At 41.9% G+C, this 19,250-nt stretch overlaps 1 protein-coding gene across 1 annotated transcript; it reads right to left on the bottom strand.

Annotated features, from left to right (window-relative positions):
* Positions 1–1,100: 1,100 nt before the first annotated feature.
* Positions 1,101–3,664, bottom strand: H2BW4 (H2B.W histone 4). Its single transcript, XM_016943053.2, has 3 exons — positions 3,126–3,664; positions 2,644–2,702; positions 1,101–1,417 (listed from the first exon to the last, which is right to left on the bottom strand). The coding sequence occupies exons 1-2, from the start codon at positions 3,614–3,616 to the stop codon at positions 2,666–2,668; spliced, it is 528 nt and encodes a 175-aa protein (XP_016798542.1). The 5' UTR covers positions 3,617–3,664; the 3' UTR covers positions 1,101–1,417; positions 2,644–2,665.
* Between the last annotated feature and the right edge of the window lie 15,586 nt (positions 3,665–19,250).

The following is a 19,250-nucleotide window of genomic DNA, read 5'->3' as shown; positions in this document are numbered from 1 at the left end:
TTTTGGAGAGAGTCTCTAGTCAGGTCATGTGGTTAAAGTGAAGTTATGAGGGTTGACCCTACCCAACAGGATTGGTCTCCTTACAAAAAGGTGACAATAGGTATCCAGAACTGTGGGATGAAAAATACATAGTGTTTAAGTCAGCCAGTCTCTGGAATATTTTTGCAGCGGCCCTAGAAAACTAATATAATAAAATACACCTCCAACAGCAGCATTAAAAGCATACAACCCATCGAAGAACCAAAGAAGCACACCCATGTAATCACAGGTTTCCCCTTCAACTCCCATTGAACATCCCTGGACAACTAACTCTTCCTAGTTCAGACCGGGAAACCTCATCACACATTGGGCTGTGGCTCCTCGGCTGCAGGTGCCTCACTGGCTGACAAGGATCTGAGTGGAGCTTGTGCTGCTCCATCGGACAGCATTCCATCATCCCCACGATGAACAGAGGCCAGGCATAAAGGTCTCCAAAAACAAAAGATTCTAGTCTGAAGAAGAGCAGAATCAGACAAATCTAAGCAAGTGGGATTCCATTTCTAGGGAGCCTAGAATAGGTATTGTTCCTTAAAATTTTTTATGTCATTTTCTCTGTACTGTCTTTGGGTCCTTGCTCATGTTTACGAATGAACTCCATGGTACAGGGAATGCTGATGAAAAGATTGATTGGACTATGTTTGTCCTATTCATCCTATTTTCCATACATTGATACTTCTTATTTGTTGTTTAAGCCGTAAAGCTATTTCCCTTACTTTGTGTTTTCAGTAAGCCACAGCTTGACATCATGATTGCTCACTAGGTTCCCCTTCTCCTCAATCACCCACTGAAATGCTATAGCAGATGTGTGAGCTCCTCTGCCCATCTTCACATCAAAGCAGCCTTTTTCTCTTTCTTCCTATAACTCACCGGCATCAGTCCCCTTGAACTCTCACTCTTCACTCCCCACAGCCCAATCAGAGTTCATTGTTAACGCTGTTTTACTAATGCTCCTCATTCATTTCTGAATTTACAAATGGAAAACACACACTCCAGGGTAAAATATCCCAATGGATACGGTTTCTGAAAAAGACATGTCAAATTACCCAGTAGACATGCAAGGATAATTTTAGAAATTTATTTGTATGTCCCATTTGACAGAAAGATTGGCGCTTTAAAGCAAAAACAATTAGCATAATGAGAAATAAGTCACTGAGTGAGATGCGGTGTTTTAGACCAGGTACACAGCTCTGTCTCTGGAAAGGAACAGGGTTCTGCCAAGCGTCTTTGGTTTTCAAAGTGTTGCTCCGGACATGTAGGGTCACCTGGCGGCACCGTCCAGAGCGACTTAGTTGTGGCTGATTTCGTGGGGGGTTTTTCTTGGTCTCCTTGTGCAGTGAGCATTTCTCTTCAACTATTTTCATGACATTTTTCTAATATTCTGCAAAAACAGAAAGTAGCAAATCCCAATGAGGGGACTTCTTGGCTCTACATCCTTTCTCTACGGAGCCCAAGTGGAGCTCTGGAGGTGACCTGCCCACGCTGCCCAAATGCACTACTCAGGGAAGCTCTGGCTACTATCCTGCCATGCCCCCATTTCCCTCTTGACCAAACGGTCCTCTGCCAAAGGTGGAATAATCTATCTGGCTATGTGTTGGGCCATCTGGGGTGGTTCTTTCCCACTTCTGATGGGCTCAAGAAAATTTTGATTTTTGTCATTTACCCAGCTTTTGTTTCATGGTTTGACTGAGAGTGCCACCCTTTACTGGTTTCTACATATGAAGGAGAAGGGTTGTTTATGAGATGTTTCAAAATTCACGGGAAACATTTGACAAAAATGGCCACATATTGAGCTTCAAGGCACAATACAATAAATTCCTATGGGTCGCAATCCCAGAGTATGTTCTCTTGTCCACATACTCAGGCGGCTGGAGATCCTCTGAAAAGAAAAGCAATGGGAAAGTCAGCAGCTGCTCTGAAATTCAACAATACACTCATAGGAAAAAGTGCTAAAAATACAAAGACTTGGGACCCAGAAGAAAGCACAATGAAAGCTAACCTATATTAACATTAACATGAATATTAATATGCAAATCTCTTGAGGAAATAAGCATTATCTAACTTCTCCTAAAGGCTGACCATCCTCTGCATAACTTGATGCTAGGGGCAAGGAACATATACTACTCCTAGCACTGGATTCATATCCTTAAATGACCATGATTACAAACGCTGAAAACAAAAACATCAGGTAAAGAATCACAACCCTGTCCCCCCAAACACCAGACTGCATATCAGTGCAAGGCTGTTGTGGGTTCAGCCTGGTTCACTGCCCCCACATTGGGACAATGACTGTTGCTCATAGACTGCAAGTCACTCATTGGCTACACCACTGAACACTAGGGCATGAGCCATTTCCGTGGACACTCCCTAAGCCTACTGACACAAACCTGGAAGTAACGAAGGTTTCTGTTTAAAAAGAAACGAAAAGATTATCGTCATGGCAAAAAAAGAATGAACTGCAATAGTGATCTCAGAGTCGAGGAAGCTGGAAAATGAATGGATTCTTGAAAATTTTATTTAGCTGTATGTACACTGTAACTTGGCCTCATTTGCTTATTTACATGGATTCGTGATGGGAGCGGTGTTGAAAACATTTAGGAGGGTTACCTTGCTTCTTGTATCAGCGTATTCACTTTCTCTGTTGCTGTATGGCATACAGTGAAGTTCTGGAAAATTCCACCATCCAGTCACAGGAGAATGAGACAGAAAAAGGTAAAGATCAGTGCAGTAATAATATCACCATATAGATAACCTAGAAACATAACTAACAAAAATGACCGTTTACGAAACTGAGGAAATGAAACACGATCACGGAAACACCCACTATTTTTCCTTGGAGCAAACTGCACTACAGATATATTGGAGCTGACAATGTTTAGTACTGAGGGGAAAATGCTTGAAACATCGCAGGATGCCACACGCCACATGCCCCCCAAGTCGGAAGGGCACCACCCACCCCAGCCTCCGGTGGTGTCCCCCCCTTGGCGAGCCACTGGTCTTTCAGGCCACATTCAGTGGCTCTGAAAAGACCCTTTGGGTTCCCGTGGTGCTCGGGTGCTCCTGAGGGAGGGCACTTGCTCCTGGTGTACCTGAGGACAGCCTTCGTGCCTTCGGACTCGGCGAGCTTGCCCATCTGCCCCGGCAGCAGCAGGCGCACAGCCATCCGGATCTCCCAGGCAGTGATGGTCTGGCGCTTGGTGGAGCGGGCCAGGCGACCAGCCTCGGTGGCGATGCGGTCCAATATGTCATGAACCAAAGAATCCGTGACACTCACGGCCTCCCGGGAAAGGCTGAGGCCCTGGTGAACCTGCTTCAGCACCCGGCGGAAATAGGTGGCGAAGCTGTCCCCGCGGCAGTTGGAGTGGCACCTGCGGGGCCCATGGCGCCCTCGCTTCCTCTGCTTGCTCTGCTTCTGGGCCGTCGTGGAGTTGGCCTCTTTGGGCTCCTGGGTGATCAGCTGTTCCTCAGAGGTCGTCTCAGAGGAAGGTCCAGCCATGGCGGAGGCAGCGGCCATTAGATGGCACGACCAGACAATGGCGGTTGTGGACCGGGGAAGCCGGGGCACTTGGGTACGCAGCATGGCTCCACGTCTCGGGCCAGCTTCACGTCTGATTGGATGAAGTGTCACGCAGGGAGCCTCTCAGCAAACCTACCTGCGTTGAAGGTTACTGGATGGTCCCGTTGCGTGGCATCTCGTCAACCAATCACAGTGGGCGTCTGCGGGCCTAAGCGCCCCTTGTGGCCCAGCTCGGAGAAAGTTACACAGATAGATGCCTCACGGGGCAAAAGCGCATCCGCCCTTCTCAGCTGATCCATGCCACACTGTGAGCACTTTGAAGGGTGTCACTGAAAACTCCCAAAGTTTAGCAATTTCAGCTCATGATCCCTGAAGAGAGACAGACCTCCTGAGCCCAAGTCCATTATGCCGGAAGAATGACTGTGGCCACGTGTGGAACAATTCTCACCCATCTCAGAAGCTACTGTTATCCTGGGCTAAGTCACCCTGGCTTGAGCAGGAACTCCCAGACATGGCCGCCTGGGCATCAAAGGACCTAGCGGTCTGGCTCCGGGCTTCAGTACTGATCAACATCTTCCGTGAATCAGGAGAATGAGAAATGGCCATACCCCAGCCTCCAAGCAGACAATAGAAACAGAAAGGCACTTTTATTAAAAACATATGACAACACTCGACATCGACCAGGTTTAAAAAAATAATTTAAAAAAAAAAAAGGAAAGCAAAGCAACCACCACAAATCACAACTCAAAAGCTGGAAATGGCTAATAAGTTTAAGAGATATTGGGTTAAAAAACATCGCCTTAAATCTCCTAGGAAGCCCCTGAGGGAGAGAAAGGGATTCCAGAAATGGAAATTATGTTCAAGTTAGAAACAGAGCTTTCAAGAGTCTCTGATAATACACGCAAAGGCATTCCTTAAATGCATTTAAGTAACATTAAGTTGCAGGAATTGAACAAGAAAGATTCTTAAGAAATGCTGAAGAAATAAAGGTCATCGATGAACTGTCATTTCAAAGGTCAGGCTTTCAAGTGTATTTCCTGTCATGTCTTTAGCAAACAACTTATTCTACTCCTAATAAATCGGTTCACGATTAAGAAGGACAAAAAGTCTCATTTTTGTTGTTAGATAAGATCGTATATGGTAAGCTCCGTGACTGAACTCTAGTACACCATTTCTGAACAGTCCCCTTTACAAATGATGATCTTATAAATCTACTTAAACGTTTAGCAAGACAATCCTTCTCGTAGTTTGGTACAAGGCACAAGAGACCTGTCCACAACAATCTCTGTATTCATATCAGTAAGTCAGCATGATATTTTTCTTAAAAAAAAAAAAAAGCAAACAAAAAACAGGGAAAGAGCCACATCGTTTTTCTTCACAATCTGCAAGGTTAAACCTCCCAGGGAGGCTCTCACTGGTTCATTTCCGGGTCACCTCCTCACACTTTCAGCCATGGCTTGTGGTGCCTCAAGGGCTGGAAAGCCTTTATTGCCTGAGCCAGTGGTGACTATGGCATGAGCTGCTCTCACAGGATGTTCCCATCATCTACGTGATGCAAAATTGTAATATATAGTCCTTATTTTGTTTCTCTAATTCTTTTTTTTTTCTTTTTTTTGAGAAAACAATCTGTCACCCAGGCTGGAGTGCATTGGTGCGATCTCAGCTCACTGCCACCTCCACCTGCTGGGTTCAAGAGGTTCTCCTGCCTCAGGCTCCCCAGTAGCTAAGACTACAGGGATGCGCCACCACACCCGGCTAATTTTTGTACTTTTAGTGGAGACGGGGTTTTATCATGTTGGCCATGCTGGCCTTGAACTCCTGGCCTAAAGTGATCCATCCACCTCAGCCTCCCAAAGTGCTGGGATTACAGGCATCAGCCACTGCGCCCTGCCTGTTTCCTTAATTTTTAATATAGTCATAATCTTTATTGCATCAGGGTGTTTTCCATTTTATTTTAAGTTCGGGGGTACATGTACAGAATGTACAGGTATTTTAGAGAGGTAAACGTGTGTCATGGGGCTTTTCTGTGCCGATTATTTCATCACCCAGGCGTTAAGCCTAGTAACCATTAGTTATTTTTCCTGATCCTCTCCCTCCTCCCACTCTCCACCCTCCGATAGGCCCCAGTGTGTGTTGTTCCTCTCTATGTGTCCATGTGTTCTCATCATTTAGCTCCCACTTACAAGTGAGAACATGCACTATTTGGTTTGCTGCTTGTATTAGTCTGTTCTCACGCTGCTATGAAGAAATAGCTGAGACTGGGTTATTTATAAAGGAGGGAGATTTAATTGGCTCACAGTTCCACAGGGCTGGCGAGGCCTCACAAAACTTACAATTATGGTGGAATGAAATGCAAGCACGTCCTTCTTCTCGTGGTGGCAGGAAGGAGAAGAAGTGCAGAGTGAAGGGGTAAGCCCCTTCTAAAACCATCAGATCCTGTGAGAACTCACTCACTATCATGAGAACAGCATGGGGGAAAGCACCCCCACAGTTCAGTCACCTCCATGTGGTCCCACCCTTGACACAGGGAGAGTATGGAAATTACAATTCAAGGTGAGATTTGGGTGGGGGACACAGAGCCAAACCATATCACTGTTCTTACAGTAGTTTGCTAAGGATAATGGCCTCCAGCTCCATCCAAGTCTCTGAAAAGGACATGGTGTCGTTCTATTTTATAGAGGCATAGTATTCCACGGTGTATATGTACCACAGTTTCCTTATCCAGCCTATCATTGATGGGCATTTGGGTTGATTTCATGTCCTTGCTATCGTGAACAGTGCTGCAATGAACATACGCATGCACACGTGTGTATAATAGAACGATTTCTATTTCTTTGCGTATATGCCCAGTAATGGCATTGCTGGGTCGAATGGTATTTCAGACCTCAGGTCTTTCAGGTATTGCCACACTGTCTTCCACAATGGTTGAAATAATTTGCGCTCCCCCAAAGACCGTGCATAAGCGTCCCTTTCTCTCCGCAAACTTGCCAGCATGTGTTATTTTTGGACTTCATCATAGTAGCCATTCTGACTGATATGAGATGGTATCTCATTGTGGTTTTGATTTGCATTTCTCTAACATCAGTGATGTTGACTTTTTTTTATTTGCTTGTTGGCCCTATGTAGGTCTTCCTTTGAGAAATGTCTGTTCATGTCGTTTGCCCATTTTGTAATGGGGTTGTTGGTTTATTTCTTGTAAATGTAGTTAAGTTCCTTACAGATGCTGGATATTAGACCTTTGTCAGATGCATCGTTTGCAAAAATGTTCTCCCATTCGGTAGGTTGTGTGTTTACTGTGTTGAGAGTTTCTTTTGCTGTGCAGAAGCTCTTTAATTTAGTTAGATACCATTTGTCAATTTTTGCTTTTGTTGGAATTTCTTTTGGCATCTTAGTCATGAAATCTTTGCCTGGTACTGGTGTCCATGTCCCGAATGGTGTAGCCTAAGTTGTCATCTAGAGTTTTTATAGTTTTGGATTTTACTTTTAGGTTTTTAATTCATCTCATGTTCATTTTTGTATATGGTGTAAGGAAGGGGGTCCAGGTTCAATCTTCAGCATATGGCTAGCCAGCACCTCCAGCACTATTTATTCCATAGGGAATCCTCTCCACATTGCTTGCTTTTTTTCAGGTTTGTCGAAGATCATATAGTTGTAGGCGTGCAGTCTTAATTTCTGGGTTTGTCTCAAAATAATAATAACAACAACAACAATAATAATAATTTCTGCATTCTCTATTCTGTTCCATTGGTCTGTGTGTCTGTTCTTGTACCTGTACTGTAGCCCTGGAGTATAGTTTGAAGTCAGGTAGTGTGATGCCTCCAGCTTTCTTCCTTTTGCTTAAGATTGCATTGGTCTATACGGGCTCTTTTGTTGGTTTCACGTGAATTTCAGGATATTATTTCCAGTTCTGGGGAGAATGTCAACGGTAGTTTAATGGGAATAACATTGAATCTGTAAAGTACTTTGGGAAGTATGGTCATTTTAACGATACTGATTCTTCCTATGCATAAGTATGGAATGTTTTTCCATTTGTTTGTGTCACCTCTGATTTCTTTAAGTAGTGGTTTGTAGTTCTCCTTGTAGAGATCTTTCACTTTCTTGGCTAGCTGTCTTCCTAGGCATTTTATTCTTTTTGTGGCAAGTGTGAATGGGAGTTCATTCGTGATTTGGCTCTCGGGTGCATTGTTGTGGATGTACAAGAGTGCTGGTGATTTTTGCACAATGATTTTGTATCCTGAGGATTTGCTGAAGTTGTTTACTAGCTTGAGAAGCTTTGGGGCTGAGACGATGGGGCTTTCTAGATATAGGATCATGTCGTCTGAAAACAGGGACGTGATTTTGACTTCCTCTCTTCCTATTTGAATGCTCTTTATTCCTTTCTCTTGCCTGGTTGCCCAGGCTGGAACTTCCAAGACTATGTTGAATCGCAGTGGTGAGAGGGCATCCTTGTCTTGGGCCAGTTTCCAAGGGGAGTGCTTCCAGCTCTTGCCCATTCAGTATGATGTTGGCTGTGGGTCTGTCATAGACGCCTCTTATTATTTTGAGGTGCGTTCCTTCAGTACATAGTTTACTGAGAGTTTTTAACATGAAGGGGTGTTGAATTTTATCAAAAGCCTTTTCTGCAGCTATTGAGATAAACATGTGGTTTTTCTCTTTCGTGCTGTTTATGTGATGAATCACAACTGTTGCTTTGCATATGTTGAACCGACCCGGCATCACGGGGGTCCCGGGGGTGAAGCCCACGTGATGGTGGCGGATACGCTTTTTGGTGTGCTGCTGGATTCGGTTTGCCAGTAGTTTGTTGAGGATGTTTGCATCGATGTTCATCAAGGATATCAGCCTGAAGGGTTTTCTTTTTCTGTTGTTGTATTTCTCCTGCGTCAGTTTTATACAATCATCGTTTTACTCCTCTTGTTAATTTATTCTATTACCCTTCCTTCTTGGCACCTCCAGTCATCTTCTTGTGATCACTTTACATCTCTTTAAATGACATTCTTCAGAAATTTCTTTAACAAAGTTTTTGTTGGTATCCACACTAAGAGTTTTCCATTTCTCTCAAATATCATCATTTCTGACTTTGGTCCTGGAAGAAATGGGCTCTGAAATAAAGTTTAGTGTGTGGGAAACTTATTCAGGGTCAATAGCTGAGGAAGGGTCTGGAGGCAGGCAGGAGTGGGCATAGGGAGAAGTTCATCTCGAGTGCAAGGCCAGTGGAATCCTATTCTGATCCCAGGGTGAGATCTGAAGATAAAGGGGCCCATCAGGGTATTCGCCATTGTGCCAAAATACCAGACCGTTCGACTTCTCCTGGATCAGGCAGTGTGTATGGGCAAGGCAGCTAAGAATAGCTATGGTAATACTGGAAAGGACTAATGGCTCAGGACTGGCACCTGCTTGCATTCCCAACACCCGAAACAGCAAATCCATCCTTAAAGGGGACGCTGGCTCGTCCACGCCTACCACAGCCTCGTTCTCAAATAATACTTTAGCTAGCAATGACATTCTGTGTTAACACACATCTCCTCTGATTTTGGCTTTTATTTATTGATAGAAGGAGGTTGGCTGTCAAACTATTTGTTATTCCTTTATAGGCCTTGTAGTTGTCTTTTTTTCTTTTCTCAGCTATTGTGATTTCTGTTTTTACTTTTCTTAAGCTTTAGAAAGATGGGTACAGGTGTGCTCCCTGAAGGTAGGATATCATGTCTTCCTTCAATTCTGTAAAATTACCAGCTATTTTCCCTTTGATTAGAATTCTTCCCAACTTGCCCAGTATTACTTATAAGATATACTTTGTGCTTTTTAGTCAAACCCTTAAGGTTTATCAGTTCTCCTCACTCCTTTCTCACATGTTATGTCCCTATGAAATTTTCAGTTACTTTACATCTGTCTTCTCATTCTCCAATTCTCTGTCCAACTGTGCCTAATCTGCTGTTTAAAATGTCTTTAATTTTGTGTTATAGCCATTCAACTTTCATACTTTGGCAAAGCTCCATGACATAGGCCTGGGCAATGATTTTTTGGATATGACCCTGAAAGCCCAGCAACAGAAGCAAAAAGTAGACAAATGTGATAGTGTCAAATTAAAGACATTTTTACAGAAAAAGAATAAATAATAGAGTGAGGAGACGACCTGTTACCCAATGTAATGCCTACACGACCTAGATAAATTTCTACCCTGCCTTAACTTTGCTTGTCTTTAGGAAACAGGATGCCTGACATCAGAATTTCCCCATCATGACCAAGCCGGCTGAGACTGATGGGATGTAATGCGGCAGCTCAATTGATCTTAGAGGAACCTGGAACTTCATTACAATCTAATTCTTATACGAACTGACACGCCCACCAGCGCCATGACTGTTGGCAATCACCGTGACAACGACTGAAAGAAACCATGAATGGGCAATAAAGTAGGTGGCATTCTGTTTTCGAGAATTTCTGCACTTATTCATACAAAAGACATGAGTATTCCTCCCCTTGCTTTCAATGCCCGATCCCTTCTTTAAAGATCCCCTATATCTGTGACGTTCCGCCTCTCCCAAGGTGAGAAGTTGATTTCTGAGCCAACCTCCTGCTTGTAAAGTCCATGGCCAGGGAATAAAGCCTGCACTGCCTGACACTCACTTGCAGTTTCTCATATTGGCTTCACAACACGGAACAGGGAAAGAAAGATACCACATTTCGGGGGACCCATTTTTTCGGTAACAAGCCCACAAAACTCGAGAAAATACTGCCAAATGTACATCTAATAAGAGGTTAATATCCAAAATATGGAAGGAATATGAACAATGCAATAGCAAGAAAACAAATAATTCAATTTTAAAATCAGTAAAAGGACCTCAATAGACATTTCTGAAAAGAAGCAGCACAAATGGCCAGTGGTACATTAAAAATGCTCAGCATCATTAATCACGAGGGCAATGCAATTTTTTTTTTCAGGCTGAGTCTCTCTGTTTCCCAGGCTAGAGTGCAGTGGCACGATCTCGGCTCACTGCAACCTCTGCCTCCCGGCTTCAAGCAATTCTCCTGCCTCGGCCTCCTAAGTAGCTGGGATTACAGGTGCCCGCCACCATGTCCGGCCAATTTTTGTATTTTCAGTTGAGACAGGGTTTCACCATCTTGGCCAGGCTGCTCTTGAACTTCTGACCTCATGATCCACCCGAATCGGCCCCCCAAAGTGCTGGGATTACAGGTGTGAGCTGCTGTGCCTGGCCTGGCAATGCAAATTTAATCCACAGTGAGATGTCACCTCACACACCTGTTTGAATAGCTTTTACCAGAAAAGATGAAAGTCGTAACAGTGTTGTCGAGAATGCAGAGAAAAGGGCACTCTTGTACACGCTTGGTGGAAATGTGAAGTAACAGAGCCATCACGGAAAACAGTGTGGAATTCCTCAAAAAACGGAATTATACAAATGCCATATGGTCCGGAAATCCCACATACCCGCTCTGGGTCTATAGTCAAAGGGAGTGAAATCAGTGCCATGAAGAGACATCTGCACTCCCATGTTCACGGCAGCATTATACAGCACAGTGAAGATGTGGAATCTAACTAAGAGTTCATCATTGGGTACATGGATAATGGAAACATGGTATAATGAGAGATACTGGACAGCTACGGGGAAAGAAAGAAAGAATGAGTATGGCCCGAATAACATATTATACATATTATCTACAGATCTCCTAGAGCTGTGATTTTCAAACTTTAGTGGATATCAGCATCATCAAGGCCCTTAGGAGTCTGTGAAAAATAAAGATTTTTATGTCCCTCTCCCAAGGATCCTGATTTAGCAGGTCAATGTAGGGCTCAGGAAGCTGTATTTTAACAAAAACACTCCCCTGCCCCCCCACACCCACATACGTACATCATGCCAAGGAGTTTCAGTTGCACACTGAAGTTCTCAAACTATTAATACTAAACCATGCTATAGCCTGTGGAGGATGGTGAAACTATGGCTAGAGAGAAATTTCCAATTGCCCCTGTATCCACTTCCTCCACATTCAAAGTCATGGGAAGGAGCTAAACATCTAAGTCATGTGGTGGAACCTAGGTCATGTGCCTATAGCTGGGAGCAGGGAGTAGGAATGTTTGGCTCCTCTTGGTCTCTGTAATGAGAGGCAGGGCCTTTTCTTCCATCAAGATGTATGCAATGGGCTGGGTGTGGTGGCTCACGCTTGTAATTCCAGCACTTTGGGAGGCTGAGGCGGGCGGATCACCTGAGGCCGGGAATTTAAGACCAGCCTGACCAACATGGAGAAACCCTGTCTCTACTAAAAATACAAAATTAACCAGGCGTGGTGGCGCATGCCTGTAATCCCAGCTACTCGGAAGGCTGAGTGAGGCAGGAGAATTGCTTGAAGCCAGGAAGTGGAGGTTGCAGTGAGCCGAGATCATGCCATTGTACTCCAGCCTGGGCAACAAGAGCAAAATCCGTCTCAAAAAAAAAAAAAAAATGCAATGGACAAGTCCTCCAAATTGGAAAGGGGTTCATATACTATGCAACCATAAAAAAAAAAAGGCAGATATTTAACACAAGACAACACTGTGAAAACTTGATCAAGTTGTTGAAGAGAAGAGTCCTTAGCCTAGGTGGCCATTTTGAGAACAGTAAATATTAGTATTTTGAGATCAGTGGACCAATAATTGATATGAATTTAATGCTCAAACTCTCTGAGACTCGAGAGGTTAGGATGACTTGCTGAAGGTCACTCACTAGAAAGTGGCAGACTAGGATTAGCCAGACTCTATGGAGGAAGGAGGATTTCAGTTGGGCCTCAAAGTAAAAGGAAAATTGAAAACGGCAGAGAAGAATATGGGATTGGGGTGAGGACGGAAACCCAGGGTTGGGGCACCTTATGAGTACAAGAATGAGTTAGGACTAATAAGGTGTGTTTAGGAAAAATTGAATAGCTCAGTTTAGCTTGACTGGAATATTTGTACAGTGAAGAAGCAGGGGAAGATAAAAAATAGACAAGAGCCAGATCCTAGAGGGCCTTGGATGAATATTTTGGGAAGAATAAACTGGTCAGAGTGTATCAGATTGCTTGGATCTGGATGCAGATACCACCAGAGTGGGGAAAAAAAAAAAGGAAACAAATCCATATAGTGTATTGAAGCCAAAGCTCTAGAGTCAGAAGGTTCTTGGGCATGTTACTTAAACTCTCTTAGCCTCATATTTGCAAATCTGTAAGATAGGGTTAATAGTAATATCTACCTCATAAGGTTGTGGTGAGAATTAAGGATGTGAAGGCTAATGAGTGTATTAGTCAGAGTGACTGCAAAAAACAGATGGCACATTTGTATGAGACAATTTAGGAAAATTTAATAAAAGGACTATTATGAAAGATGTGGGTAGGGTATAGGAAAATCACAAGGGATAGCAGAGGACCCCAGATGAATAATGGTGAGGTTATTACTACTCCCAGTCCTGTAGGAGGGAGAAGAGGAAGTGGGCAAAGTTAGTTGATGGGAGGTGGAGATACTGAGAGAGTCATCTATTAAGTATTGTGAATTTAGCCATCCCACAGAGACGCTGCAGAGAGTGAGCTGAGTGAATAAACACCCTGACCTCATTCGCCTTCCTCTCACAGATCTCCTGCCAGGACTTCTCAAAGGTGGAACCCAACAGAAAGCCAGGCTATAAGAAAGACCCTCCAAAAGCCAGAGAAGGGGGTCTGAGCCATAGTCACAGCTGCTTTAACTCACATCCATTCACCTAAAAATCACCCACACTGAACCATATTTCCTCAGTGTCAAAAAACTGTATTTCCCAACTATTATTCCCCAGAATATTTTCGCAACTCCTCTGGGGAAAAAAAAAAAACATATCCATTAGGATCATGTCACTCCAATTTCTTCCTGCAGCCCCTGGCAACCACCAATCTAGTTTTTGTCTCCATATAATTACCTATTTTGGACATTTCACATAAATAGAATTATTTCGTGACTGGCTTCTTTTACTTAGCTTAATGTTTTCAAAGTTGATCCATGTTGTAGCATGTATCAGTATTTCATTCTTTTTCTGGCTGAATAATATTCTGTTGTATGGATACACAGTAGATAGACTTCACTTATCTGGAGGGGATATGTTCCAAGCCTCCCAGTGGATGCCTGAAACCTCAATAGTACTGAACTCAACTGCCATCAGTCAGAACATGTTTCTATTGATGTCTTCCACCTACAAATTTAATGACTTTTCCACCTTAACTAAGCACTTAACAGGCACTGTGGCCATAACTTTTGCAGTTTGAGGTGTGACAGGAAAACTAGCACAAATTTCTTTTTCCTTCTTCACAATTTCACAGATAGAAGATTCATTCCTACCGTAGATCTTAGCAATCTCAGCATACAATTTTTTTTCTTTCTGTATTAAGCCAAGAACTTTTACCTTTTAAGTGAAAAGAGGCACTTGATGGCTTCTCTTTAGCATATCTGAATCAGCATCACTACTCTTGCATTTTGGAGCCTTTATTAAGTAAAATAAGGATGACTTGAACATAAGCACTGTGATGCCTGAGATGACTAAGTGACTAGCAGGCAGGTAACATATAGTGTGGAGATGCTAGACAAAGGAATGATTCACGTCCCAGGCAGGACAGAGTGGGATGATGCCAGATTTCATCACACTCAGAATGGTATGCAATTTAAAGCATATGAATTGCTTATTTCTAGAATTTTCCATTTAATATTTTCAGACTGAAGTTTATCACAGATAACTGCAGCCACAGAAAGCAAGACCACAGATAAGGGGGCACTGCTTACCACATTTTGTTTATCCATTCACCAATTGATAGACATGTTGTTTTCATCTTTTGGGTATTGCCGCTATTTATCTCCATGTACAACTCTTTTGTGTGTACATGTTTTCATTTCTCTTGGCTGTGTAACAAGGAATGGAATTGCTGGGTCACATTTTGAGAAATTGCCAAACTGTTTTCCAAAACAGTTGCTCCATTTACAATTCCATCAGCAGTTATGAAGGTTCTCATTTCTTCACATCGGTGTCAGCACTTGTTATTGTCTGTATCTTAGCCATCCTAAATAGCCATCCTTAACCATGAGGAGTGAGGTGGTATCTCATTATTGTTTGATTTACATTTCTCTGTTGACTAATGATGTTGAACATCTTTTTATATGCTTATTAGCTTTTGTATACTTTGGAGAAATGTCTATTCAGATCTTTTAACGATTTTTAATTGGGTCAGTCTTCTTTTTATTGTTCAGTTACAAGAATTATTTATATATTTTGTATACAAGTCCTTTATGAGATCAATGATTCACAAACATTTTCTCCTATTCTGGAGACTGTCTCTTTTCTTGATGATGTACCTTGAAACACAAAAGCCTTATATTTTGATGTCTCATTTTTCTGTTTTTTCTTTTGTTGCTTGTGCTTTTTTGTGTTATGTCTAAAAAACTATTTCTTAATCCAAGATCACAAACATTTACTCCTATGGGTTTTTTTTTTCTAAGGGTTTTAAAGTTTCAGCTCTTACATTTAGGTCTATGACTCATTTGAGTTAATTTTTATTATGTGGTGTGAAAAAAAGATTCCCCAACTAGTGGCTGCAAGCCAGCTTGCCCTATCTCTCAGGTTCAGGACTTTTCTTCCTGGTAGCCAGCCAGCTTTTTTTCCTGGTAGATTCCTATTGCACACAATGGGCTTTTTCTCATTACTAACACTAAATCTCTTTTTCATAACTTACTTTGTCAAAATATTACTCAACTAAAACCTGATGACCTTGGGTTTTTCGTTTTGTTTTGTTTTCAGAGGAATGAAAGAAAAAATCCCTGAAGCTGATTGCGGCTGCAGTACATCCTTCCAACTTGGAGGAGAAATGGTAATAAAACAGCTTACTGCTGCCACCTGCCGTCAAGCATGGTTCAGACAATAACTGTTGCCCCAGAAGTTAGTGGCCAGGCTTAGCAAACTTAAACACTTTGGGAATAGGGTAAGCAGTAGGAGTGAGTAAAAGGTGCTGGTTAGGAACTATGTTGAATTGGCTAGCACCAGCCCGAATAAAGTAGGCAATAGCGCCTTACCTCCAAAGGATTATCACAGCAAGGGAACACTGGTCCAGTAAGAAGAGATCTTGAGGTGTTTTGTTTTTGTTTTTGTTTTCTTTTTTCAAGATAATTCAGAAGTCTACATTTTTAAAACATGAGCTTTCCCAATTTTTAACTGACAATTTAAACAATGTAAGGGTCATGAGACCAAGCAAAGCAAGTCTCTAGGATAACAGTTTCCAACATCTCTTTCTTCTGAAACAGTCCCAAGGACTGTTTTAATAAATATGGGAGTCAAAATTAGAAGCTACTTGCTCTGATGAAGTTGAAGTGACATTAGTGGTGGCCCAGCATCTTCAGGCTGTCTGACTTATTCTGCAATCTGAAGACCTGGGCTTCCTTTGGGGTAGGGACCAAGTCTTCTTCACCTTTGTATCCCCATCAGTGAGTGTATTTCCCAGGGGAAGCAGATGCTCAATCAACACAAGATAGATGAACAGGTTTGTGCTTTGGCCCTGCCACAGTACAGCTATATGACCTTGGGTGAATCAGTTAGCTTCTCTGAGTGCCCATTTCATCATCTATAAAATGTGAGTTATGAGGCTCTTTTTTGGTGAAAGTGGTCTTTTATCAAAGGTGACTGGATAATGGAATGTTTACATTCTCCAAGAAGAGATTCTTGAGTATACACTGGGTTAACTGCAGCTGAGAGGTCCTCAGATTTCAAGAAACCAAATGCCATGCTAAAAAGAACCCTTATGAAAATCAGCCTCAGAATAATTTAACACAGACTGAAAGTCGAAGTGCTTCAACTTGAACATAAATGAGGGTAAATTGGATGATTAAGGCTAAGTCCACAACTTTGCCTTCATTCACTACTCAAAACCTTCTGCCTAATTAATTTTATAAAATGTGAACATTTTAGTCTTTAAAATGCCATAAATTGTGGCAATTGTGAAGGGCAAGTGTCAAGATGGAAAGATGAGTGAGTTGCAAACCAGATGCAATGTCCCCCAAAACTACCTGATCATGATACACTCATGTTGCTGTGGGGCCTTGTTAAAATACAAATTCCCAGGCACCACACATCAAGATTATGATTTAGTAGGTCAGGGTGGATAGAATTTGTTTTATCCGTATTTCACAAGGCCCCCAGGTGATTCATATGATCAGGCAAATTTGGAGAACTCTGAAGAGGACTTGATTTCTCATCTTGAGTCTAGGCTAGTAAAATAAATTTGTAGAACTCTGAAGAGGACTTGATTTCTCATCTTGAGTCTAGGCTAGTAACATAAATTTGTAGAAGTTCTCTGCCTGTGATAAAATGAGAATCTGAATTACCAGATTTAGCTTTGATTATCAGGTTTTAAGGTTCCTTTAAGATCTAAAAATCTATATACTGGCCGGGTGTGGCGGCTCACGCCTGTAATCCCAGCACTTTGGGAGGCCGAGGCGGACGGATCACAAGGTCAGGCGATTGAGACTATCCTGGCCAACACTGTGAAACCCCATCTCTACTAAAAATACAAAAATTAACCAGGTGTGGTGGCGCGCACCTGTGGTCACAGCCACTCCGGAATAGTAGGCAGGCCAATCGCTTGAACCTGGGAGGCAGAGGTTGCAGTGAGCCGAGATCACGCCACTGCACTCCAGCCTGGTGATAGAGCAAAACTCCGTCTCAAAAAAAAAAAACAAAAAAAAACTATATACTGTGTTCATAAATCATATATCTGAAAAAAGAGTAGCGTACTCATTCCCTCCTTTTATTCCTACTGTTTCAGAAGTCTCACATCTCTAAAAAAGGAAAAACCATTTTGACCAGTCTCATATTCTTGAAGGCCTCTATTTAGACTTTTAATGTTTTTTCAGAAAGATTGTACATTCAGAAAGTCTAGTCCTAATTCCTGACATAAACTGACAAGATTAAAGAAAATGAAATTTATTAGACAACTTTAAACTTGTGTCTTATTACTAAGCCATAGACAATAAAGAATATTACTGGTTTCATTTTAAATTTTTTATTTTGTAAATATATTATATTACATTATGTGGAAATTTTGGTGGTGATAGAAGTGTCAGTATGTTAAGTATAAACATTTTAAACATCTCACAATGTTTAGATCCTGTTTTGACATGTCTTTATTATTTTCTTTTAATATACCACAAGCCTGGAAAATGACAGTGATGGGCTAGGCATCTTTGGAACTCCAAGAGTCTCTGTCTCTAATTAGATACTGGAAACTTTCTTCCTCTTATCCAAAACTAATTGTTTCACTCATGCTCTTATCCCATTACTTCTAGAACCCTTATCCAAGATTGATTGCAGTGTCTCCTTCTTTAGGATCTCACCTGTATAACTGTTTCTTCTTGATCTTGTCAAGCAATCCTCTTTCTCCTCCAGTCCCCTAACTGGGGTTTTCCCAAGGATTCAGTTATAGCCAGTGCTCACAAACTCAGGTTCTCACAGGGGCCAGGCAGTAGACATAAATGACGCAGCATCTGCTGGTGGTTTCTACTCATATGTCCCACCGTCATTTAATATGTCTACAAAGAAACTCAGCAACTTCTTTTGAAGCAGTTCTCCCTCCACTCCTGCTTTATAAATTTTTTTGTCAATGACATAATAATTCTCCTAATTCATCAGTCTAGGATGACTGAAGTGTCCTGACAGAATAGTCAGAAAAAGGTTGTGCTAGTGACATCAACATGATAGTGATACTACCACAGATCTAGTCAGGATCCAGGATGAGGCAGGAAACGACCATCATAGTAATGGGCAATATCAGGTCCGCGTAAGTCATGGCAGCAGAGCAAGACTAGGTAGGATTTAGGTACATTATATAATACTAAAAAGGTGCCCCTAAGCCAGTCTCAAGCCGGTCTGTTCATAGCACCAAGAAAAGTTCTAAAGAAATAGTTGCTTCAACTAAGTTATCCAGTTACATTTCAATTAGGGCAGTTCAGGACTGCTGGCTGGCCTAAATCCCAGAGAAGGACCCTTCAGTGAGTGATTCTTAACCTTTTCTGGTCATGAACCCCTTTGAGAATCTGATGAAAGCTGTAGAATTTTTCCCTAGAAAAATGTAGAGATCCACACATTCATGAATTATTATTTAGAATTTTAGAGGTTTTATGAACCACTTGATCCTATTCATAGACCCTAGTCCAAAAATCTCTGCCACAGGCCTTAAAAGACCTTGGCTAAATAGAGCAATGCTGAATCTCCTTAGGAGTGGGGAAGGTCAAGGAAGGAATACTCTTTGCTTAGATGACTGAGCTTACCATCAGAAGTTCCTATGTCTTCCATGTTCTCTCTCGATAGATTCTGTTAATCTGGACTGCCAAAATATATTAAAGGAAACCCTCATGCCTGGTGTTTTTAAGTTTTCTGTATCAAAAATATTATTAATTGACCATAAAGCTTATGATTTATGTATGAACTCTCAATTCTACTTCATTTGGTCTATATGTCTGTTGTTATGTCAGTACCATGCTATCTTGATTACTGTAGCTTTGTAGTATGCCTTGAAATCAAGAAGTATGAGTCCTACAATTTTGTTTTTCTTTCTTAAGAGTGATTTAACTAATTTGGTCCCTTGTATTTCCATATAAATTTTAGCATCAGCTTGTCAATTTCTGTAAAAAAAAAAAAAAGGCAGATGTGATTTTCATAGGGAATGTGTACAATCCGTA

This window comes from Pan troglodytes, chromosome X (genome assembly GCF_028858775.2).
Source record: "Pan troglodytes isolate AG18354 chromosome X, NHGRI_mPanTro3-v2.0_pri, whole genome shotgun sequence".
In the NCBI taxonomy this organism is placed as follows: Eukaryota; Metazoa; Chordata; class Mammalia; order Primates; family Hominidae; genus Pan; species Pan troglodytes.
The sequence above is the reverse complement of the archived record's forward strand: the minus strand, read 5'-3'. Positions and strand labels throughout refer to the sequence as shown.

What these genes read in the sequence shown, in the direction of transcription:
- H2BW4 (XM_016943053.2), bottom strand. Translation starts at nt 3,616, where the DNA reads ATGCTGCGTACCCAAGTGCCCCGGCTTCCCCGGTCCACAACCGCCATT. An exon ending in GGCACGAAGGCTGTCCTCAG is followed by an intron (nt 2,703 to 3,125) that starts GTACACCAGGAG and finishes GGAATTTTCCAG; the next exon opens with AACTTCACTGTATGCCATAC.